The sequence below is a fragment of the Salvelinus alpinus genome, chromosome 17, assembly GCF_045679555.1.
Source record: "Salvelinus alpinus chromosome 17, SLU_Salpinus.1, whole genome shotgun sequence".
NCBI lineage: Eukaryota > Metazoa > Chordata > Actinopteri > Salmoniformes > Salmonidae > Salvelinus > Salvelinus alpinus.
This window is the reverse complement of record NC_092102.1, coordinates 16,367,382-16,392,144: the sequence shown is the minus strand read 5'-3', so window position 1 is coordinate 16,392,144 and position 24,763 is coordinate 16,367,382. Positions and strand designations below refer to the sequence as shown.

Below are 24,763 nucleotides of genomic sequence, written 5' to 3'. Positions count from 1 at the left end.
ACAGTGTTGCACATCTAGTCAAGCCAAGGGACTCCTGCAGAAAAGTTTAATTGCAACCAACATTGTGTTTGTTTGGGCACTGTCCATGGTTCTGACACCTAGCTACCACATAAGTATCATCAATAATCACAGAATGTCTCCAAACATAATATTTGTTTATTAATTTAAAGGCCCAGTACAGTCAAATGTGATTTCCCTGTGTTTTATATATTTCCACACTATAAGGTTGGAATAATACTGTGAAATTGTGAAAATGAGGCAGCAGGTAGCCTAGCAGTTAAGATCAAATAAAATCAAATGTATTTATATAGCCCTTCTTACATCAGCTGATATCTCAAAGTGCTGTACAGAAACCCAGCCTAAAACCCCAAACAGCAAGCAATGCAGGTGTTAAGAGCGTTGGACCAGTAACCGAAAGGTCACTGGTTCAAATTCCTGAGGTGACTAGGTGAAAGATCTGTCGATGTGACCTTGAGCAAGGCGCTTAAACCTAATTGCTCCTGTAAATTGCTCTGGAGTAGAGCATCTGCTAGAGGATAATCCCCTTTTAGTGTAAGAACTGTTTGAAAAGACTGCCTGAAATTTAAGCCTGTTTTGGTGGGATGGAGTTTGGCCTGCCTGGTGACATCTCCAGGTGGTAAATTAGTTAATAGACCAATAACAAAGCCATTTCCAAACCTCTCTGCCAATAACAGCTAGTTTTCAGTTTTCCCTTCCCCAGTCAGACCACTCGCAGACAGTCCTATCAACATTCTTGCTTGAGAAACTGATCTTAGCTAAGAATCTATTTCTGTTTCTTAAAAAAAAAAAGAATCACAGTAAGGTACATAAAATAAAATACAACTTCTACATTGGACCTATAACAGTTCACTAGAAGGTCATCCTGACCTTTTGAACTTTACTTTCACTTAAGTATGATAATTTATCCTGCAGCCTAATGTAAGAATTGCCTGAGAAAATGTTTGATTGACAACATGTTGGGCCACTTTCACAGTAGTGCCAAACTACTTCTGACACCACCTGTCTGACTGTGCTTCACTAAATGTCTGGTATGAGACACCAGGGTCAGATTGAGCAGACCGAGGAATATTGCTTGTACATTATAGGTCAATAAACAACACATGCTCATTCAGTACTTGGCTTTAGCCTATGTTGCCACAGAGGAAGAAATCAGTCAATTATCCCCCTCAGTGTTTCCATAGGCAGTGGGGTTTGTCATATTTGATCTTGTATTCATCCAGTCTTCTCCCTTGTCTTTTTTGCCCCTTTGCCACTTGCTGCCTTTGACAAGGTTTAATCTGAAAAGGTACACAGTCATAATTGATTGAAAATAAAGTTAAAAGCATCATTATGGTCCTAGAGTCCATATCCTCTAAATCAGGGGTGGGCAACTCCAGTCGAGGGCCTGATTGGTGTTACACTTTTTCTCCATCCCTAGGAAACACAGCTGATTAATCAAATTGCATTCTAAATTGAAGATCATGATTAGATGATTATTGGAGTCAGGTGTGTGGGCTGGGGCAAAACTGTGACACCAATCAGGCCCTCGAGGACTGCTATTGGCCACCCCTGCTCTAAATCATATTCAAAAGTGGTCAGGAATAGTCTTCAAGGCCTCTTCTGGGTCTCTAGATACGTCCACATTCTACAACAACAATAACACAAATGGAGTCAGTGTTAGATTTGCGGAATCTATTATACATTTTTTTTTTTATATTGTGCTTGCAATAAATTTACATGTTTTGTAAAGCTCACCCCAGGTCTCTCTCTGTGCGTGTTGACTGCCTCAACATTTAGGAAAACATGCTCCACTTTACATCCTGTATCAGGAGCAAAAGAGCCATGAGGGAAATTGAAATTCTGAAATTATTAATTTGACAACAACTTACCATATGCCACCGGTGTAAGTTTGAGCACCGTATGAAGAGGACATTTTAGGTATGGCAATTCATCTGTGGAGAGAAAAGGATGTACGTCTTAGACCTAGTCTCTCCTGACAATCTTGCAGCCAGCGCACATGCAAGATTTGGTTCTGGGTGCTGAGATCATCTTTGACCTGACAAGCTTCATTATCTTAAGACAATACCAAATAAACCCATGTATTGTTGAACTGTTGTCCAACTGTACCTGCGGTTTTGTCTAGTAAGTAGGCCAGCAGACAACGCAAGACAGCTTGGTGACACACAACCAGCACATTCTCCTGTCTCTCCAGCTCCATAATCACTGGCTCCAGACGGTGGACCAGGTCTTCATATGACTGTAGTAGAGAGAGGAAAAAGAATCGGACCAAAAAAATATATACATTTTCCCCACTATTGCACCAACCTGAACCATACCATGCACTACATTGGTAGCCCCGACCGGGACTCGAACCCAGTGGGTTCCTGCAACTGTCAGTCCAACACCTTAGCTGTTACACCGGCAGATTCAAATCTCTTGACAAGGTAGTAGCTAGGTGTTGTACTAATATCGCTAGGTGTTGTACTAATATCAATAGATGTATTAAGATCGCTAGGTGTTATTATACTAAGATCGCTAGGTGTTATTATACTAAGATCGCTAGGTGTTGTACTAAGATCGCTAGGTGTTATTATACTAAGATTGCTAGGTGTTATTATACTAAGATCGCTAGGTGTTATTATACTAAGATCGCTAGGTGTTGTACTAAGATCGCTAGGTGTTGTATTAAGATCGCTAGGTGTTGCACTAAGATCGCTAGGTGTTGTATTAAGATCGCTAGGTGTTGTACTAAGATCGCTAGGTGTTGTATTAAGATCGCTAGGTGTTGCACTAAGATCGCTAGGTGTTGCACTAAGATCGCTAGGTGTTGTACTAAGATCTCTAGGGTATGTACAGTGCTAAGGTCACTACAGTATGTTTGAGAGTAATGTACAGTGTATGTATATTTTGTGTGTATTTGGTGAGCAATGCAATGTGTGGTGAATTAAGACGGGTCCTACCTCACCCTTGGGGTAACGGTAGCGGTACTTGTCCTGGTCTCTCAGTGCAAACTCCTCTGGGTGGTTGTCCTGGATCTCCTCATACGTCATCTCCTCACACACACCCTGACAAGGAACGGACGGTGCAGGGAAGATGTCAATGAGTGGTACAGGCACGCACTATGATGAGTAACCTATCCTGAGACCCAAAAACTTCCGTTAGCTCTTCGGGGTAATGCCTTATCTTTAGCTCAGTAGGCTACTACATACAGTCTTGTGGTGTACAGGTGACCCAATTGGTCACACATTCACTGTAAACTGTATATACACGTGCGGTGCACACTCACATAAAATGTATGCTTAAACTCAGCAGTAAACACTGACTTACTGCATCAATCTCGTTGAGAGCCTTCCACTGTTCATAGGGGATCCCCAGATGCTCTGCAGTCTGGATGGTCCTCTTCATATGGCTGGTCCACACCTTCAGATCCTTTATATGCTGGCTCTTGATGAAGGTTCCCAGGGCAGTGGCATACTACAGAGACAGACCATGTTCACAGGGAGTGGGGGTGATTGTTTACATAATAATTTGCTTTATTGTCCATTTTCTTTGCGGATAATTCAATTGTATCTTTCTTCTTTCAACCCAACTCTTAGACATATTTTAAATGTCACATGCACCAAGCTTTATGGCTTTTTCTTGTCTACATAAGGGTGGGACCAATACATTAAGGGTGGGACCAATACATTAAGTCATTGGGTGGAACAATAGAATTACAGTGAATTTGGAAAGTATTCAGACCCCTTGAATTTTTCCACATTGTTACGGTACAGACTTATTCTAAAATTGATTAAATAACAAATGCTCCTCAATCTACACACAATAGCCATAATGACAAAGTGAAAATAGGTTGACACATTTTTGCAAATGTATTCAAAATAAAAACAAAAATACATTATTTACGTAAATATTCAGACCCTTTGCCATGAGACTTGAGATTGAGTTCAGGTGCATCCCGTTTCCATTGATCATCCTTGAGATGTTTCTACAAATTGATTGGAGTCCACCTGCAGTAAATTAAATTGATTGAATATGATTTGGAAAGGCACACACCTGTCTATATAAGGTCCCACAATTTACAGTGCAATATCAGAGCAAAAACCAAGCCATGAGGTCGAAGGAATTGTCCGTAGAGCTCCGAGACAGGATTTTTGTTGAGGCACAGATCTGGGGAAGGGTACCAAAAAATGTCTGCAGCATTGAAGGTCCCCAAGAACACAGTGGCCTCCATCATTCTTAAAGGGTAGAAGTTTGGAACCACCAAGACCCTTCCTAGAGCTGTCCACCCTGCCAAACTGATATATCGGGGGAGAAGGGCCTTGGTCAGGGAGGTGACCAAGAACCCGATGGTCACTCTGACAGAGCTCCAGACTTCCTCTGTGGAGATGGGAGATCCTTCCAGAAGGACATCTCTGCAGCACTACACAAATCAGGCCTTCATGGTAGAGTGGCCAGACAGAAGCCACTCCTCAGTAAAAGGCACATGACAACCCGCTTGGAGTTTGCCAAAGGGCACCTAAAGGACTCTCAGACCATGACAAACAAGATTCTCTGGTCTGATGAAACCAAGATTGAACTCTTTGGCCTGAATGCCAAGCGTCACGTCTGGAGGAAACCTGGCACCATCCCTACGGTGAAGCATGGTGGTGGCAGCATCATGCTGTGGGGATGTTTTTCAGCGGCAGGGACTGGGTGACTAGTCAGGATCGAGGGAAAGATGAATGGAGCAAAGTACAGAGAGATCCTTGATGAAAACCTGCTCCAGAGCGCTCAGGACCTCAGACTGGGGCGAAGGTTCAACTTCTAACAGGACAACGACCCTAAGCACACAGCCAAGGCAATGCAGGAGTGGCTTCGGGACAAGTCTCTGAATGTCCTTGAGTGGCCCAGCCAGTGCCCGGACTTGAACCCGATCTAACATTTCTGGAGAGACCTGAAAATAGCTGTACAGTGATGCTCCTCAATCTACTTTACAGAGCTTGAGAGGATCTGCAAAGAAAAATGGGTGAAACTCCCCAAATACAGGTGTGCCAAGCTTGTAGCATCATACCCAGGAAGACTCGAGGCTGTAATCGCTGCCAAAGATGCTTCAGATGTAAATTAAATAAATTAAAGATGTAAATTAAATATTTCATTTATGTATTTATGTTTTGCACAAAACTGTTTTTGCTTTGTCATTATTGGGTATTGTGTGTATGTGTGTGTATTGATGAAGAGAAAAAAAACGTTCAATCAATTTTAGAATAAGGCTGTAACGTGGATAAAGGGAAGGGGTCTGAATACTTTCCGAATGCACTGTATATCTGGATTAAAACAATGATGTCATATTAGTCTCTGGTGACAGCCTTAACATTAGAATGTTAGCTGATTAGGTTCTGGGTGCCGAGATGAATGTCATAAAGACAGAGCCTGTGTGGCCTACTGACCTTATGACCCCTGGGAGAGAGTCCGGAGTCTCCCCCAATGCGACCCAGCAGGTTCATATTGCTCTCCCCGTGGCGGCTCAGGTAGATGGAGCGCGGTGTGACGTGGATGTTCATGAGGTAGTAGACTATCCGGCTCTGGATATGGTCCCGCACACAGTTCACCAGGTACCTAGAGCCCACGTTGAAGATTTTGATGTAAGACAGGCGCCTTGGTAGGGGAAATATAGAGAGAGCCACATAGGGAGACAATTATTCTCTAAGACAGGTGCATGACACGATTACATGTAGGGGAAATATAGGGAGACAGAAGAAGAGATGGGTTTTTTGTTAAGCAAGTATTTTTTTCAGTTTAGTTCTTACTCTTTCTCTAATTCATGGAGAACAGCTGTTAGCGTAAAGCTTGGTCCCAGATTTGTTTGTGGCAATGACCATACAGGAGTTGGCAAGACAGCACAAACAGATCAGGGACCAGGCTAGTTGTCATAATCTGAGAAGCATCAATGACAGAACTCTACCTGTCTTTCTCATCGTCCAATGGCACGTAGGTTTGCTTGTAGCACTCGATACGTTTCAGGAAGTCTGCCAGTGCCTCCTCCTTGTCACAGTTCAGATAGTCTGGGCTGCTCACCTTCACGTCCTGGGACAAAGGTCAGTGTCACAGTGTAAAGTTTAACATCTTGTAGAGTTTAACATCTTAGAAACATAGAGCCCTCTGGTATTTGAGAGTGAAGTTTGAGAGGAGACTTTCTCACCGTAATATTCTGTGCAATGATGTCTGGATCATCACAAATGGACTCCACAAAAAATACCTGTGAGGAAAATTCAGTTGTTCAGAGAAAGTGAGTAGTGTTCATTATTCAAAAGTTTTTTTTTCTAGAGTTCAACATTTTGGTTTAATGTATATCACCATCTGAATATCTATTTAGCTGGTGCAGTTGTAGAACGGTTGTTTATTAATGATGTATAGTAGCAGTTACAGGACTGCCTGCACCTGAACCTGCCTTATAGCCTTTTTCCTTGGCAAAGCTCACAATGGATACCCTCCTCTCCCGTGTTGTGTTGGTGGCATCAAACACCTGGAGGGAAGAGGACATTCCACTCACTGTTGCAGAACTTTGTGGACTTCTGATGCTAGGAGGAACAGTGGACACAGTGTATATTTATTTAGCCATTATTTAATCTGTAACTCCCATAGTGGTCATAACCCCTTTTTACCCAGGAAGACCTTGGAAGTGTACAGTATTTGATGTCCAGTGTGTCTGTACAGTATGCGTGAAGTTCAATGCCCTGAGTACTGTAATTTTCACTCATATATGAGGTATGGTGTGTGTCTATTGACTGTCAGCTCAGAGGAACAGTTTTAAGTTGTCCTCTTACTCACAGCTACTTGTCCATGTTCCTTCGAGAAGTAGATAACTACATCTTTAAGGGCATTTGAAGCACAGGCCCTGAGAAAGAAAATACAGGGCGAAATCATTGGAATAACAAACCACAGAAAGATAAATCGTACAACACAAAAGGACATAGCAAATCAATTGTTACATAATACTACACACAAACCACCACAGTTCTAGGGAGCCTTCCTCTGCCCAGGCGTTGCTGATGCATGCCAGATCTTACAATACCTGGACAGGTATTTTATGTATCAGCTAACCACATCATATGTTATAGCAGTTTGTCAGTCGATGACACAGCTGATGACGTGACACGCAAAACATTGGTCGATGCAGTAGGAGAACGCTGCTATAGGCTGTGTCTGAATTGTCACACCACAAATTTGAGATCAGAATTTTAACAACCACAGTGTAGGAAAGCCTGTTCCTTTAAGCACTCAGTGATGACGTCCCAGCTATCACAAGCTGGCAGAGTGTTTAGTGCATTACCAAGTGCAGCTCGCCACCTACTGCTGTGAACACAAATTTCAGTTTTGGACATTATTTCCTTTCTGACCAATTTATTCATCACTGTGCGTGAGTACCAAAACTGTAAGTAAGGTATACGTTTCCCCCCTGTTTTACTGACGAAAGTTGTCAATAGTTTATTTTCAGCATTATGTGTCTCGTTTTTATGCTAGCTACATTTTCGCCTGTCATTGTTAGCTGGTTAGTCTAATGTTGCTAGCTACTTGTATTTTCGTTTCAGTCATTGGATTATTATAACAGATGAGTTGTATCTTGTTTGTTATTGCTAAATGAATGTGCCTTACCTTAGTATTGATGCCATTGTATTCATGTTTATTATTTTCAAACCACATCTTGTATGGATAAATTTCCATTTAATTGGATAATCACAGCTGAGTGACATGGCACAGAATTGCAAACATTTTTCATCTCCAATCAACATTAAAGAACCCTAAACTGAGGAACTGTCTCTTTCACCGTCTCTCTAATAGTGTAACGCCCAATGCAGGAGATGAGAAGCAGGTACAGGGAGAGAACCATTTAATATAGACGGACATGCAACAGAACAAGAACAGCGTCTGGACATAAACACGACAAACAATGCAACTACAGGGAATAACACAGAGAAACAGACATACTCTACCGTTCAAAAGTTTGGGGTCACTTAGAAATGTCCTTGTTTTTGAAAGAAAAGCACATTGTTTGTCCATTAAAATAACATAAAATGTATCAGAAATACAGTGTAGACATTGTTAATGTTGTAAATGGCTGCTGTAGCTGGATTTCTTTTTATGGAATATCTACAAAGGCCTACAGAGGCCCATTATCAGCAACCATCACTCCTGTGCTCCAATGGCACGTTGTGTTAGCTAATCCAAGTTGATCATTTTAAAAGGCTAATTGATCATTAGAAAACCCTTTTGGAATTATGTTAGCACAGCTGAAAACTGTTGTTCTGATTAAAGAAGCAATCAAACTGGCCTTCTTCAGACTAGTTGAGTATCATCAGCATTTGTGGGTTCAATTACAGGCTCAAATGTGGCTAGAAACAAAGCACTTTCTTCTGAAACTCTTCTGAGGATCTGGTGACCCATGCCAAATCTTTTCAGTCTCCTGAGGGGGAAAAGTTTTTTTTTTGTGCCCTCTTCACGACTGTCTTGGTGTGTTTGGACCATGATAGTTCGTTGTCTCGAGCCGCTCCACTACAGCCCCTTTGATGTTAATGGGGGCCTTTTCCTTTAGTCCACAATCAGCTCCTTTGTCTTTCTCACATTGAGGGAGAGGTTGTTGTCCTGGCACCACACTGCCAGTTCTCTGACCTCCACCAACAACGATGAGACAGCCTATAGGGAGATCAGGCCTACCACAGTTGTTGTCTGCAAACTTAATGATGGTGTTGGAGTCGTGCCTGGCCACGCAGTCGTGGGTGAACAGGGAGTACAGGAGGAGACTAAGTACACACCCCTGAGGGGCCCCAGTGTTGTGGATCAGTGTGGCAGACGTGTTGTTGCCTTCCCTTATCACCTGGGGGCGGCCCGTCAGGAAGTCCAGGATCCAGTTGCAGAGGGAGGTGTTTAGTCCCAGGGTCCTTAGCTTAGTGATGAGCTTTGTGGGCACTATGGTGTTGAACGCTGAGCTGTAGTCAATGAACAGCATTCTCACATAGGTGTTCCTTTTGTCCAGGTGGGAAAGAGCAGTGTGGAGTGCGTTGAGATGGCGTCATCTGTGGATCTGGGCTGGTATGCGAATTGGAGTGGGTCTAGGGTATCCGGGAGGATGCTGTTGATGTGAGCCATGACCAGCCTTTTACAGCACTTCATGGCTCCCGACGTGAGTGCTACAGGACGGTAATCATTTAGGCAGGTTACCTTCGCTTCCTTGGGCACAAGGACTATGGTGGTCTGCTTGAAACATGTAGATATTACAGACTCAGTCAGGGAGAGGTTGAAAATGTCAGTGAAGACACTGCCAGTTGGTCCGCACATGCTTTGAGTACACGTCCTGGTAATCCACCTGGCCCCGCGGCTTTGTGAATGTTGACCTGTATAAAGGTCTTGCTCACATCGGCTACCGAGAGCGTTATCACACAGTCATACAGAACAGCTGGTGCTCTCGTGCATGCTTCAGTGTTGCTTGCCTCAAAGCGAGCATAAAAGGCATTTAGCTTGTCTGGTAGGCTCGCGTCACTGGGCAGCTCGCGTCTGGGTTTCCCTTTGTAGTCCTTAATAGTTTTCAAGCCCTGCCACATCTGACGAGTGTCAGAGATTCAGTCTTAATCCTGTATTGACGCTTTGCTTGTTTGATGGTTCGTCTGAGGGCATAGCGGGATTTCTTATAAGCGTCCGGATTAGTGTCCCGCTCCTTGAAAGCGGCAGCTCTAGCCTTTAGCTCAATGCGGATGTTGCCTGTAATCCATGACTTCTGGCTGGGATATGTATGTACGGTCACTGTGGGGACGACGTCATCGATGCACTTATTGATGAAGCCGATAACTGAGGTGGTTTACTCAATGCCATTGGATGAATCCCGGAACATATTCTAGTCTGTGCTAGCAAAACAGTCCTGTAGCGTAGCATCCGCGTCATCTGACCACTTCCTTGTTGAGCGAGTCACTGGTACTTCCTGCTATAGTTTTTGTTTGTAAGCAGGAATCAGGAGGATTGAATTATGATCAGATTTGCCAAATGGAGGGCAGGGGAGAGCATTGTATGCATCTCTGTGTGTGGAGTAAAGGTGGTCTAGAGTTTTTTTTTCTTTTTTTTCTCTGGTTGCACATGTGCCTACTGGTAAAAATGTGGTAAAACTGATTTAAGTTTCCCTGCATTAAAGTCACCGGCCACTAGGAGCGCCTCTTCTGGCTGAGCATTTTCTTGTTTGCATATGGCCTTATAGAGTTGGTTGAGTGCGGTCTTAGTGCCTGCATCGGTCTGTGGTGGTAAATAGACGGCTACGAATAATATAGATGAGAACTCTCTTGGTAGATAGTGTGGTCTACAGCTTATCAAAAGGTACTCTACCTCAGGCGAGCAATACCTTGAGACTTCTTTAATATTAGATATCGCTCACCAGCTGTTATTGACAAAAAGACACACACCCCCACCCCTCGTCTTACCAGACGTAGCTTCTCTGTTCTGCCGGTGCATAGAAAATCCCGCCAGCTCTATATTATCCGTGTCGTTGTTTAGCCACGACTCGGTGAAACATAAGATATTACAGTTCTTAATGTCCCGTTGGTAGGATAATCGTAATCGTAGGTCATCAATTTTATTTTCCAATGATTTCATGTTAGCAAGTAGAATGGATGGCAGTGGGAGTTTACTCGCTCGCCACAGATTCTCAGAAGGCAGCCCGATCTGCATCCTCTTTTCCTCTGTATTTTCTTCACGCAAATGACGGGTATTTGGGCCAGTACCCGGGAGAGCAGTATATCCTTCTTGTTGGACTCGTTAAAGGAAAAAGCTTCTTCCACTTTGTGGTGAGTAATCGCTGTTCTGATGTCCAGAAGTTATTTTCGGTAGCAGAAACATTATGTACAAAAATAAGTTCCAAACAATGCAAAAAAACAAAATATCACAAATGGTTAGGAGCATGTAAAACGTCAGCCATCCTCTTCGGTGCCATCTTAACAGCGTCTCCTTTACACACCCCTGGTGTTGGTTCCCTAACAAGTTCAATTAACACTTTCAGAGTTGATGCTGTTAAACTTTCTCAGTGTTATGTGATTTTTTTGTTAGTGAATGTGTTTGAATTAAAAGTAAACCCTTTATGACCATATATTATACATTTCATAAGGCCTTTAGTTATGGCCTAGTTATTCTCAACATTTTTGTCTGAAAATCCTGGCTTACGGGCCACATCAGACATGCAAGTCACAATACACTGGTTTGTGAAGTGATTAGTCATTCCTATTGAAATCCAGGCAGAGGGAGAATATTCAACAATTGGAATATTTTATCACCCACGACCAGCATTCAAAATGGCTGCTATGGTGAAGGACTTGACAAACAAGACTACCCAACCCATCTAAACTGGAACAACCATCTCGGTAACAATAAGTCCAACCCCTACAAATTCTATTGATTAATATCAATTAATAAATCAATGTGCATGAGGAAGCACAGATATTAAAACAAATTATTATAAGAGTCAACCTGCAACCTCTGCCTGGATTTCACACTCGGAAATATGATAATGAAGACCCTCCCATGTGTTTTTCACTAGGAGAGTTTAAAAAAAGTGATTTAACTAGGCAAGTCGGTTAAGAACAAATTCTTATTTACAATGACGGCTTAGAAACAGTGAGTTAACTGCCTTGTTCAGGGACAGAACGACAGATTTTGACCTTGCCAGCTCGGGGATTCGATCCACTAGCCTTTCGGTTACTGGCGCTCTAACCACTAGGCTAGTTAACGGAAATTAACTTAACACAGTCGAGTAATAACACCATGCAGTGTTGATTCCACTGCGATTGAAAAAATACTTCATATATTCACGCATGTGGTGTCAATTTCAATCCCCCTGGTGTTAACCCCACTAGAATCAACACTCAGATATAGCACTCACAACAATTTTTACCTCAACACCGAGATTTGAACACACAGCAAATTTGCTGTGCACCCTTTTCCCTATATACTGTTGTGCACTGCTACTTTGACCACGCACCCAAGGTAGTGGAAAAGTCTAGCATTATAGGGAAATAGGGTGCCATTTCAGACGCAGCCATAGCTTCATAACATAGATAGAGCAACCCGTCGAACCTGCAGCACCACATACTTGCGAATCTGCATGGCCTCCTCATTGTCCGGTCTGAAGAACTCAAAGCTCTTGTAGCTCTGGACTGCTTCCCTGCGATACTGGCCCAAGTTGAAGACTAGCCGATAGATGATAGACAATAGGGGCCAGAGAGCGAAAGACCATCAACTCCAGTCCTCAGTGATTTGCATGGGTACTCAAGCACACCTCAGATCATTGAACTTGGCTAGTGTGTGTAAACTGACCTTTTGTGGGAACCCCTATCCAGTTGAGGTAGCGGGTGAGCTTCTTGGATATGTATGTCTTCCCCCTGGCAGGCAGTCCAACCATCACAATCAGAGTGGGGGAGTTGGTGAACTGGGGCACGGAGGCTGGGGAAAAACAAGACAAACACCATAGGAATCTATTGTACATCCCTGGTGGGTAAATAGAAGGGTTATCTATGAACACTTTGACAACGGCACAACTCAATGGTGGGAGTAAACACTACATTCAAGTGTGTGTGTGTGCGCAAACATAATGCTCACCATCTCATCAAGAGAGAGGGCACCAGGGGACAGATAGCTAAAATATCAGCTAACCAGGGCACACCTATCAGATCTGCTCCCGAGTGGAGGTGCGGTCTAAGGCACTGCATCTCAGTGCTAGAGGCGTCATTACAGATCCTGGTTCGATTCCAGGCTGTATCACAACCGGCCGTGATTGGGAGCCACATAGGGCGGTGCACAATCGGTCCAGCGTCGTCTGGGTTTGGCCGTCATTGTAAATAAGAATGTGTTCTTAACTGACTTGCCTAGTTAAATAAAGGCTGAATAAATAAAAATACAAGATCTCCCAATGGAATTGATTGAGTCATCATTGTTACCATGCTATGTCTTACCAGAGGTATACAAATGTGTTCTGCATAATAATCATGGCCCAAGTAATTAGTCAACTCCTTTGAGAGTGTAGGCCTACCTCACTATACCCTGAGCACCACAGAGTATCCCATGCAGCCAGTCACATGGTCGACAACACCACCCTGTGGACAGTACAGTACCAGCATCTTGTTCAGCATGAGATTTCATCATAGAACACAAAAACTGGAACAGAAGCGTTCCACAGGATATATTAGACCAGTCAATAAAGTCATGCTCAAACTGCATATATCCATAAACTCCAGATATAATTTCTCATATCAGAAATTTAAGCATCTCCACTTACTCTAGCCTACTGACGGTCGATACTAATAGTGGCTAATATTTAACATGATAGAAATAGGAAACAGAGAAAGTCTGATAGCCTAGAATAAATACATTCGAGAGTGCCCATCCCTGCAAGTTAAAAGGCTGTACAATTTAAATTCTGTATAATGTCACTGCATTTCATAAACTTTACTGTGGGAAAGTTGACAGGATATGCTTCAGTTTGCTGCCATAGGACTGATTTCACATTTGTCTCTAGCGATTATAAGGTAAAAGAGATCTAAAACAAGTGTCATTTATGTCAACAATTCCCTATCCAAACGGCTTACTCATTGACCGAGCTTATCAAGTTGTAAATTACATTGCATGGAGAATGGTGTAATTTCTATCAACAAATAAAAACATATTCATTATTTCCTCTCGCAGAAAGGTGGTGGAATTCTTAGGGAATTAATTCAAGGTCAGAATACAGCGCATTTGTAGACCCATCTCTGCCACACCTTCATTTCTTAGATCTCCACCCCGAACGAATAGCGGGTGAATAGCATGCTATTCTCATGCTTAAATTCAAGGTCAGAATACGTATAATGAGAACATTACTCTAAGAGGGATGATTTACAGTAGGAGAACCAGGATATATAGAAGGTGATCTATATATATATATATATATATATATATACATATATATATATGTAAAATATATATATATATATCTATATATGTAAAACCTACACTCGATCCCTCCGATGTCAACAACTACAGACCAGTATCCCTTCTTTCTTTTCTCTCCAAAACTCTTGAACGTGCCGTCCTTGGCCAGCTCTCCTGCTATCTCTCTCAGAATGACCTTCTTGATCCAAATCAGTCAGGTTTCAAGACTAGTCATTCAACTGAGACTGCTCTTCTCTGTGTCACGGAGGCGCTCCGCACTGCTAAAGCTAACTCTCTCTCCTCTGCTCTCATCCTTCTAGACCTATCGGCTGCCTTTGATACTGTGAACCATCAGATCCTCCTCTCCACCCTCTCCGAGCTGGGCATCTCCGGCGCGGCCCACGCTTGGATTGCGTCCTACCTGACAGGTCGCTCCTACCAGGTGGCGTGGCGAGAATCTGTCTCCGCACCACGTGCTCTCACCACTGGTGTCCCCCAGGGCTCTGTTCTAGGCCCTCTCCTATTCTCGCTATACACCAAGTCACTTGGCTCTGTCATATCCTCACATGGTCTCTCCTATCATTGCTATGCAGACGACACACAATTCATCTTCTCCTTTCCCCCCTCTGATAACCAGGTGGTGAATCGCATCTCTGCATGTCTGGCAGACATATCAGTGTGGATGACGGACCACCACCTCAAGCTGAACCTCGGCAAGACGGAGCTGCTCTTCCTCCCGGGGAAGGACTGCCCGTTCCATGATCTCGCCATCACGGTTGACAACTCCATTGTGTCCTCCTCCCAGAGTGCTAAGAACCTTGGCGTGATCCTGGACAACACCCTGTCGTTCTCAACTAACATCAAGGCGGTGACCCGTTCCTGTAGGTTCATGCTCTACAACATTCGCAGAGTACGACCCTGCCTCACGCAGGAAGCGGCGCAGGTCCTAATCCAGGCACTTGTCATCTCCCGTCTGGATTACTGCAACTCGCTGTTGGCTGGGCTCCCTGCCTGTGCCATTAAACCCCTACAACTCATCCAGAACGCCGCAGCCCGTCTGGTGTTCAACTTTCCCAAGTTCTCTCACGTCACCCCGCTCCTCCGCTCTCTCCACTGGCTTCCAGTTGAAGCTCGCATCCGCTACAAGACCATGGTGCTTGCCTACGGAGCTGTGAGGGGAACGGCACCTCCGTACCTTCAGGCTCTGATCAGGCCCTACACCCAAACAAGGGCACTGCGTTCATCCACCTCTGGCCTGCTCGCCTCCCTACCTCTGAGGAAGTACAGTTCCCGCTCAGCCCAGTCAAAACTGTTCGCTGCTCTGGCACCCCAATGGTGGAACAAACTCCCTCACGACGCCAGGTCAGCGGAGTCAATCACCACCTTCCGGAGACACCTGAAACCCCACCTCTTTAAGGAATACCTAGGATAGGATAAAGTAATCCTTCTAACCCCCCCCCCCTTAAAAGAGTTAGATGCACTATTGTAAAGTGGTTGTTCCACTGGATATCATAAGGTGAATGCACCAATTTGTAAGTCGCTCTGGATAAGAGCGTCTGCTAAATGACTTAAATGTAATGTAAATGTGATCCAGGTCCTCCCTGTGTACTCTGTTTGAATGGTGACTGACTGCAGCTTCGGCATAAAGTATCCAGTGGTGTAAAGAACTTAAGTAAAAATACTTTAAACACTTAAGTTTTTTTCTTTTTAGGGTATCTAATACAATTTTACTTCACTAAAGAAGTAAAGAAAATAATGTACTTTTTACATACATTTTCCCTGACACCCAAGTAAAAATTGTCCCAGTCGTGCACTTATCAAGAGAACATTCCTGGTCATCCCTACTGCCTCTGATCTGGCGGACTACCTAAACACAAATGCTTCATTTGTAAATTAATGTCTGAGTGTTGGAGTATGCCTCAGGCTATCCGTAAATACAGTTTTAACAACATTTGTGCTGTCTGGTTTGCATATTATAAGGAATTTGAAAGGATTTCTACTTTTACTTTTGATACTTAAGTATATTTAAAACCAAATACTTTTACTCAAGTAGTATTTTACTGGGTGACTTTCACTTGAGTCATTTTCTATTAAGGTATCTTTACTTTTACTCAAGTATGCCATTTTAGTACTTTTTCCACCGCTGACAGTATCCATGCCAATGATGCCATGCAGGTCACAGGACAGTGTTAAAGCAGGACAGCAGAGAGCAGCACTGTAATCCCAAGGCCCACTTATTCCATTGAGAGACAGATGCCTGCCATCAGCGTGAGAGAGAAGGAATAGAATAGATCTATGAGTGTCACAATATGAAACAATCAGTCTTAACTTCGCAACACTTGAACACTCATCCACCTGTTGTTTCAGATAACTTTCCCATGGCTCATACTAATGAATGAATTAAGAAGTTGAGAGGAAAGAAGTGAGAGAACAGAGAGGGGGAAGAAACAGGGAGAGAGAACAGAAAGCCAGACTGAGTGGTTCTTCTCACTTACAGCCTCCTGCGATTTAGCTTGCAGCCTCCTATCCCCAACCATGGCACCCAGATCTTGAGCAGCGGAGTCTGCGTTAGCTCATTCTTCTCCTGGTCTGTGGTCATGCCAGCACTCGGCAAAGCACAGACAGACAGAGTCATGCAACACAGCACTGTCCTCCCGGCCCTGTGGAGCGGAGCGAGCGTGAGCGAGGGAGGGAGACAAGAGGAGCAAGACAGAAGCTTGTTTCAATGAATTCTTGCACGGTCACCTGACTGTTGCCTAGGAGAACGAGGGGAAGTGGAAAGGGGAGGACCTCTAGGATAACGCCCCAAATGGCACCCGATTCTCTATGGTGAAACAGTTTTTTGCAAGGACAAAGGTGCCCTAAAGTAGTGCACTATGTAGGGAACATGGTGGATTTTGGGACATGATATATAGCTCTGTAGCTTAGCCATGCTGTTTCACTGCTACTCAGCAGTTAGTGAAGAACATGGCCAGAGGAAACTCAATTCTCCAGCCAGTAGGGAGGAGGATTCACACAGTCACACACATCTGTGTTGTGGTGGTGACATGGCACTGAAGCATTAAATATATCAGCCCTTTTGAGAACAAGCTCATGAAAAATGTAACTAAAGTTAACTGTTACTGTATAATGAACTGATCAGAACATTTTATGTTGTGATGCTATAGTTGATCTATTTCACTTGATACATGCTGTGTATATATATATATATATATATATCACTTGTGTTTAGAGACAGTGTGGTGTTACTCAATTATGCCACAAGGTGGCAGTTGGAAGTCAGAGTTCACAGCTCCCCTTTGAAACGTTGATCTAGACTAGAGGAATGATCAACTGGCTCTGTTACTGACACTCACTTTTCTGTAGCCTGCAGCAGCAAAAATATGGTTTTGTACATTTCTCTTGCTATCTTTAGTGCCATGTCACACACATCTCACCAGATGTGTGACTCCTCATCTCTATTGGCTGGAGATTTTAGTTTCCTCTAAAGTAGTACCCTCTGGCCATGTTCCTCACTAACTGCTGAGGAGCAGTGAAACAGCATGGCTAAGGTACAGAGCTACATCCCGAATGGCAACATATTCCCTACACAGTGCACTAGAGCCCTATGGGCCCTGGTCAAAAGTAGTGCACTGGTATATTTAAGCAATAAGGCCCGAGGTGGTGTGGTATATGCCCAATATACCACGGCTAAGGGCTGTTCTTAGGCGTCACACAACGCAGAGTGCTAGGACACAGACCGTAGCCAGGGTATATTGGCCATATATATCACAAATCCCGGAGGTGCCTTACTGCTATTACAAACTGGTTACCAACGTAATTAGTGCAGTAAAAACGATCTGATATACCACGGCTGTCAGCCAATCAGCATTCAGGGCTCGAACCACCCAGTTTATAATTACATTTAGAAACAGTGTGGTGTTCATTAATTATGCCACAAGGTGGCAGTTGAAAGTCAGAGTTCGAAGATAAACTGGCTCTATGGTTACTGACACTCGTCTGTAGCCTGCAGCAGCAAAAGAAACAGACTATGTTTTCTGCTGTCTTTCAGCTCTGGTGCAATCATTCTCATTCAGACAATATCTGACTTTGTTGACAGTAGTTCAACAAGTTACTAAGGTAGTAAGGCAACACGCTATCACAGTCTCACGTTAGAATTTGACGTTCATCTATGTATCTCAAATGTCAAATTTGGAAGTTGTTCCAAGCGTCAAATTTTAAAGTGATTAAGTTTAGGCATTAACTCCGAATGGTTAAGGTAAGGGTTAAGGTTTGGGATAGGCTTAAAACAAAAATATCAAAAACAACTTTCTATTGCTAGATTCAAACATGCAACCTTTTGAACCAGAGCCAGATGCTTACGCCCATCCACCAACCCCGTCCACAATGCCCTACCAGTATCATGGGTGACCTGCCTGAATAAGGTACTAACCAGATTAAAGAATTAGACAGCTGACAGCCTTATATGAGACATGTGCCGTCCCTGATCTGATCTCATTACAAATCAATTACTCATTTACAAGCATTTAGCTACGCTACACCCGCAATAACATCTGCTAAATAAGTGTATGCAACCAATAAAATTTGATTAAATCAAATATAATAACATTTTATTGGTCACATGCACATGGTTAGCAGATGTTGTTGCGGGTGTAGTGAAATGCTTGTGCCTCTAGTTCTAACATTGCAGCAATATCTAACAAGTAATCTAACAATACCACAACAACTACCTAATCCACACAAATCTATGTAAAAGTAATGGAATAAAAATATACACCTATAAATATATGGATGAGCAATGACCGAGCGGCATAGGCAAGATGCAAAAGATGGTATAAAATACATTATATACATATGTGATGAGTAATGCAAGATTTGTAGACATTATTAAAGTGACTAGTGATCAATTTATTAAAGTGCCTAATGATTTCAAGTCTGTATGTAGGCAGCAGCCTCACTGTGTTAGTGATGGCTGTTTAACAGTCTGATGGCCTTGAGATAGAAGCTATTTTTCAGTCTCTCTGTTCCAGCTTTGATGCACCTGTACTGACCTCGCCTTCTGGATGGTAGCGGGGTGAACAGGCAGTGGCTCGTGTGGTTGTTGTCCTTGATGATATTTTTGGCCTTCCTGCGACATCAGGTACTGTAGGTGTCCTGGAGGGCAGGTAGTTTGCCCCCGGTGATGCGTTGTGCAGACCGCACCACTCTCTGGAGAACCCTGCGGTTATGGGCGGTGTAGTTTCCGTACCAGGCGGGAATGATTCCTGACAGGAGGCTCTCAATTGTGCATCTGTAAAAGTTTGTGAGGGTCTTAGGTGACAAGCCAAATTTCTTCAGCCTCCTGAGGTTGAAGAGGCGCTGTTGCATCTTCTTCACCACACTGTCTGTGTGGACCATTTCAGTTTGTCTGTGATGTGTATACCGAGGAACTTAAAACTTTCCACCTTCTCCACTGCGGTCCCATTGATGTGGATAGTGTGGTGCTCCCTCTGGTGTTTCCTGAAGTCCACGATCATCTCCTTTGTTTTGGTGTTGAGTGAGAGGTTGTTTTCCTGACACCTCTGTCCTCTATACTGTTCCAACCTGTTATGATTGTTCAATTCAGGTTCCTCAAACACTTCACCATTACAATGTTATGAACTTTATTGTTCACATTAACATGTTGGTCATCTGTAATTCACATGTTTTACAGTGCGTATAAGTTTTTGTACTTTTTTCAGAATTGTAAATACATGTAGTAAATTTGGTATTTCCCGAAGTCCCTGTAGGCTGTCTCGTCGTTATTGGTAATCAAGCCTACTACTGTTGTGTCGTCTGCAAACTTGATGATTGAATTGGAGGTGTGCATGGCCACGTAGTCATGGGTGAACAGGGAGTACAGGAAGGGGCTGAGTACGCACCCTTGTGGGGCCCCAGTGTTGAATATCAGCGAAGTGGAGATGTTGTTTCCTACCTTCACCACCTAGGGGCGGCCCGCCCGGAAGTCCAGGACCCAATTGCATAGGGCGGGGTTGAGACCCAGGGCCTCAAGCTTAATAATGAGTTTGGAGGGTACTATGTTTGAATGCTGAGCTGTAATCAATGAACAGCATTCTTACATAGGTATTCCTCTTGTCCAGATGGGATAGGGCAGTGTGCAGTTGGATGGCGATTATATGGTCTGTGGACCTATTGGTGCAGTACGCAAATTGAAGTGGGTCTAGGGTGAAAGGTAAGTTGCAGGTGATATGATCCTTGACTAGTCTCTCAAAGCACTTCATGATGACAGAAGTGAGTGCTACAGGGTGATAGTCATTTAGTTAAGTTACCTTTGCCTTCTTGGACACAGGAACAATGGTGGCCATCTTGAAGCATTTGGGGACAGCAGACTGGGATAGGGAGAGATTGAATATGTCCGTAAGCACGTCAGCTGGTCTGCACATGCTCTGAGGACAGCATAGGGATGCCGTCTGGGCGAGGGTCGGCCACGGAGAAGGAGAGCCCACAGTCTTTGGTAGCGGGCTGCGTCGGTTGCACTGTATTATCCTCAAAGTGGGCAAAGAAGGTGTTTAGTTAGTGTGGAAGCAAGACGTCAGTATCCGTGACGTGGCTGGTTGTCTTTTTGTAGTCTGTGATTGTCTGTAGACCCTGCCATATACATCTTGTTTCTGAGCCATTGAATTGCGACTCCACTTTGTTTCTATACTGACATTTCGCTTATTTTATTGCCTTGTGGAGGGAATAACTACACTGTTTGTATTCGGCCATATTCCCAGTCAACTTTCCATAGTTAAATGTAGTGGTGTGCGCTTTCAGTTTTGCGCAAATGCCGCCATTTATCCACGGTTTCTGGTTATGGTAGGTTTTAATAGTCACAGTGGGTACAACATCTCCTATCCACTTCCTTATAAACTCACTCACTGAATCAGCGTATACATCAATATTATTCTCTGAAGCTACCCGTAACATGTCCTAGTCCGCGTGATCAAAACAGTCTTGGAGCGTGGATTCCGATTGGTCAGACCAGTGTTGAATAGTTCTTGTCACGGGTACATCCTGTTTGAGTTTCTGCCTATAGGAAGGGAGGAGCAAAATGGAGTGGTGGTCAGATTTGCCAAAGGGAGGGCGGAGGAGGGCCTTGTATGCATCGCGGAAGTTAGAGTAGCAGCGATCCGGAGTTTTGCCAGCGTGAGTGCTGCAATCAATATACTGATAGAATTTAGATAGCCTTGTTCTCAAATTTGCTTTGTTAAAATCCCCAGCTACAATAAATGCAGCCTCAGGATATATGGTTTCCAGTTTGCATCAAGTCCAGTGAAGTTCCTTGAGGGCCGTCGTGGTATCGGCTTGAGGGGGGATATACACGGCTTTGACAACAATAACGAGAATTCTCTTGGGAGATATTATGGTCAGCATTTGATTGTGAGGAATTCTAGGTCAGGTGAACAAAAGGACTTGACTTGAGTATGTTGTTACAATTACACCATGAGTCGTTAATCATGAAACATACACCCCCGCCCTTCTTTTTCCCAGAGAGATGTTTATTCCTGTCAGCGTGACGCACAAAAAATCCCAGTGGCTGTACCGACCCCGACAGCATATACCGAGAGAGCCATGTTTCTGTGAAACAGAGTATGTTGCAATCCCTAATGTCTCTCTGGAAAGCAACCCTTGCCCTAATTTCGTCTACCTTGTTATCTAGAGACGGGAAATTAGCGAGTAATATACTCGGAATCGGTGGGTGGTGTGCGCTCCGAAGTCTGACCAGAAGGCTGCTCTGTCCACCTCTTCTGCGGCGATGTTGTTTTGGGTCAGCCTCTGGAATCATTCTTGTATCTTTAGTGTCAGACCTCATACCAACTGTTACCGATTTGCCTAGTCAGCTACATTCTGGGCAAATAGAATTGTATGCCTATTGTCAGTTGGCATGTTAAAAAGGCTATGTAGCAAACGTAATATTCTGCAGTAGCCTACAGACATTGTTTATGCCTTTCAGTAATGATCACAGTGTCTAGATCTGTTTTTGTTAGTAGAGCCCAGGAGAGAGAGGAACATGTTATCCTTGCCGGCTGAGAGTTTGGCCTATTAGGAATTTAGTCTGGCCTCCCTGCTCCAAATAGAGTGACAGGGATAGACAGTACTGTAGCAGCTGAGCAATGAGCTGTGACTGGGCAGCAGCTGTAAACCCCAGCTAAGTGCAAGTGTTCCTGAAAACACTGGGACCTCTCTCTCTCTCTCTCTCTCTCTCTCTCTCTCTCTCTCTCTCTGTGCTGTCTTAGCAAGCCTTTCACAACACACTGTTCTGAAGGACCACTATTGAAAAGTTTATCTTCGAGGGGAGAGAAGAGAGAGGAGGGAGCCATAAGGGTGAGATTGAGAAAGAATGCATAAGTATCCATCATGATGTTTTAATGCTCTTCAACTCTTTGATATTTACCAGAGCTGACTTCACTAAGTCTTGTGGATAAACCCTCACATCTTGCCAGTGCTGGAGTTTCAGAGGCTGACAGAAACAAATCTAGCCTGGGGCGGCAGGTAGCCTAGTGGTTAGAGCGTTGGGCCAGTAACCGAAATGTTGCTGGATTGAATCCCTTTGCTGACAAGGTTAAAATCTGCCGTTCTGCCCCTGAACAAGGCAGTTAACCCACTGTTCCCCAGTAGGCCGCCATTGTAAATAAGAATTTGTTCTTAACTGGTTTACCTAGCTAAAAAAAAGAGAACCCAAGATTAGAGCCATAGAGAGGAACCATAATTTTCACACATTGGACAGACACTGTGGTACAGAGAAAAGCGTAAAAACACACCAGTCCATGTGAATAGAGGAAAAGCATGTCTGTATAATGTTGCATGTTCATATCTCTATCCCAATGAGAAAAACTGGTTGCAATAACGTCAAAGCAACCTTGTTTCTGGTTGATATGACTTTACAGCCAGCCTGCTGGGATATGACTTTACATACGTCTCTGGTGTATGTGCTCTAATATTTGCAAATATGTGTGTGTGTGTTTCTGTGTGCAAAGTGTGTGTGTTTGTGTGCACAGACACGTGTTCATCCCAGGTCTCTAAAGAGACAGCCGGGTGTCAATATCTCCTCCGTGGCGTCCAGACCTGACCATTCACCGCGTCCCCCCGTCCCCCTGGCCCAGAGGCCGCCTGCATCATGCTCTGGATTCAGAGCTGGTACCCACAGTGGAAAAGTCTCACTGGGGCAGCTTCCTGCTGAGGCAACATGGGGTCACAACCCTCTGTTCCCATCTTGCGTCACACATTTCTGTGTCACATACTGAGTTGTCATCATAACCTTTGGATATTGCTAGAAGGGGTTCCGACTTGCATGAATTTCACATCTATTCAGTCCTGAATGATATTCTGCTGATGTGTTGCTCTCCCTTCTTGCATGTGTTGCCTATGACAGACTGCAGGCTGAGCTGCTTGGTGTGGGACTGATCTCGATCTCTCGCTCTCTCTCGCTCGCGAACTGTAAACAGCATACAAAATGAATGTTTACTTGGAACATAATGTACTTAAGGTGGTTGAGGTTCCATTCCATATGATGGCACGAGGTAAGAGGGATCATGACATTTTGCAGTTGGTTGAGCAAGACAGACCGTCCCAGAACAGGCCCCAATGATCTGATCAGGTTCCATACGAGGAAGCATCAACATGTCAAGCATGTTTCCAGTGAGCTTGAAGCATCCTGGTTGGGCAACTGGCCAAGTGCTGCTGACTAGCTTCATTCATTCACAGATAGTCTACTAGCATACTATTCCGGTCCGTGGGTCCGTGGGGCGACGCACAATTGGCCTAGCGTCGTCCGGGTTAGGGAGGGTTCGGCTGTTAGGGATATCCTTGTCTCATCGCGCACATCCAGCGACTCCTGTGGCGGGCCGGGCGCAGTGCGCGCTAACCGAGGGAGCCAGGTGCACAGTGTTTCCTCCGACACATTGGTGCGGCTGGCTTCCGGGTTGGAGGCGCGCTGTGTTAAGCAGTGCGGCTTGGTTGGGTTGTGCTTCAGAGGACGCATGGCTTTCGACCTTCGTCTCTCCCGTACGGGAGTTGTAGCGATGAAACAAGATAGTAATTACTAGCGATTGGATACCACGAAAATTGGGGAGAAAAAATGTATTTAAAAAAATTAAAAATATATAAAAAAGAATTCAATCAATCAGCTTTTTAATATGAATCTTGACTCGTTAAAATGCCAAAATTCAGCAACCCTCTGTGACTTCTAGGAAAATTCACCCTAGTTATTTTGTTGCTTTGCCAAAGTCATTTCTGAAGATAAATCACTAATCACATTAAATAAATAATTATTTATGTCTGTCCCTCATTTTAAGGTAAATCCTGTTACATGAACTGGACTCATATTTTAATATGGTGAAACTATTCCTTTTTAAATATGCTTTACAAAAGAAACATTGAACATCTAATAGTCAAGTCATAGTGTAAAAGCAGGTGAGCTGGTTCTGCTCTTTCTGGCCATTTTGTGTTGTGGTGGAAAACTGAGCGGGTTTTCCACAACAATCAGCATACTTTATTTAAAGTGCGTTTATAGTTTTGATCTTATTTAGTTCTATTCTTTAACAAAAAAATAAATGGTTGCGATGGAGAAGTGATTCCAACATATCAATTATTAATTTGTAGACAAATGGGAATTAAAGCCAGACTAAGTCAGAGACACAGATGGAATGATCCAAGCAGAAGATCTCCTTCAAATGTTGATATTTGGTTGCGTTGACAACCAAACACAATTCAATATCCAGTTTGTCTACAAATTAATAACCAATATGTTGGATTCACATTTCCATCTCAACCAAAAAATGTAAGTTAAAGATGGAATAGATTTAGTCCTATTCTTTAAATGCACTTT

At 43.7% G+C, this 24,763-nt stretch overlaps 2 protein-coding genes across 7 annotated transcripts in view; one reads left to right on the top strand and one right to left on the bottom strand.

Moving 5' to 3' along the window:
- Positions 1 to 136: 136 nt before the first annotated feature.
- LOC139542302 (6-phosphofructo-2-kinase/fructose-2,6-bisphosphatase-like) overlaps positions 137 to 24,763 on the bottom strand; it is a 25,580-nt gene continuing 953 nt past the window's right edge. The window contains exons 1-15 of one of the 6 annotated variants that reach the window (XM_071347559.1): positions 16,413 to 16,599; positions 15,760 to 15,764; positions 12,325 to 12,450; positions 12,101 to 12,197; positions 6,808 to 6,874; positions 6,428 to 6,502; positions 6,179 to 6,235; positions 5,942 to 6,063; positions 5,427 to 5,634; positions 3,328 to 3,474; positions 2,961 to 3,065; positions 2,128 to 2,257; positions 1,890 to 1,952; positions 1,756 to 1,820; positions 137 to 1,645 (exon numbers count right to left, since the gene is read on the bottom strand). In XM_071347559.1, the coding sequence (XP_071203660.1) occupies positions 1,586 to 1,645; positions 1,756 to 1,820; positions 1,890 to 1,952; positions 2,128 to 2,257; positions 2,961 to 3,065; positions 3,328 to 3,474; positions 5,427 to 5,634; positions 5,942 to 6,063; positions 6,179 to 6,235; positions 6,428 to 6,502; positions 6,808 to 6,874; positions 12,101 to 12,197; positions 12,325 to 12,450; positions 15,760 to 15,764; positions 16,413 to 16,549 (1,464 nt within the window). In that variant the 5' untranslated portion in view covers positions 16,550 to 16,599 and the 3' untranslated portion in view covers positions 137 to 1,585. Of the gene's footprint in view, positions 1,646 to 1,755; positions 1,821 to 1,889; positions 1,953 to 2,127; positions 2,258 to 2,960; positions 3,066 to 3,327; positions 3,475 to 5,426; positions 5,635 to 5,941; positions 6,064 to 6,178; positions 6,236 to 6,427; positions 6,558 to 6,807; positions 7,172 to 12,100; positions 12,198 to 12,324; positions 12,451 to 15,759; positions 15,765 to 16,409; positions 16,600 to 24,763 lie in introns of those variants that run through there. The other 5 variants (XM_071347554.1, XM_071347553.1, XM_071347555.1 and 2 more) reach the window with 5 other exon arrangements.
- LOC139542300 (UDP-glucuronosyltransferase 2A2-like) overlaps positions 7,275 to 24,763 on the top strand; it is a 27,641-nt gene continuing 10,152 nt past the window's right edge. The window contains exon 1 of the mRNA XM_071347552.1: positions 7,275 to 7,411. The gene's annotated coding sequence lies outside the window, so the exon portion shown is untranslated. The remainder of the gene's footprint in view (positions 7,412 to 24,763) is intronic.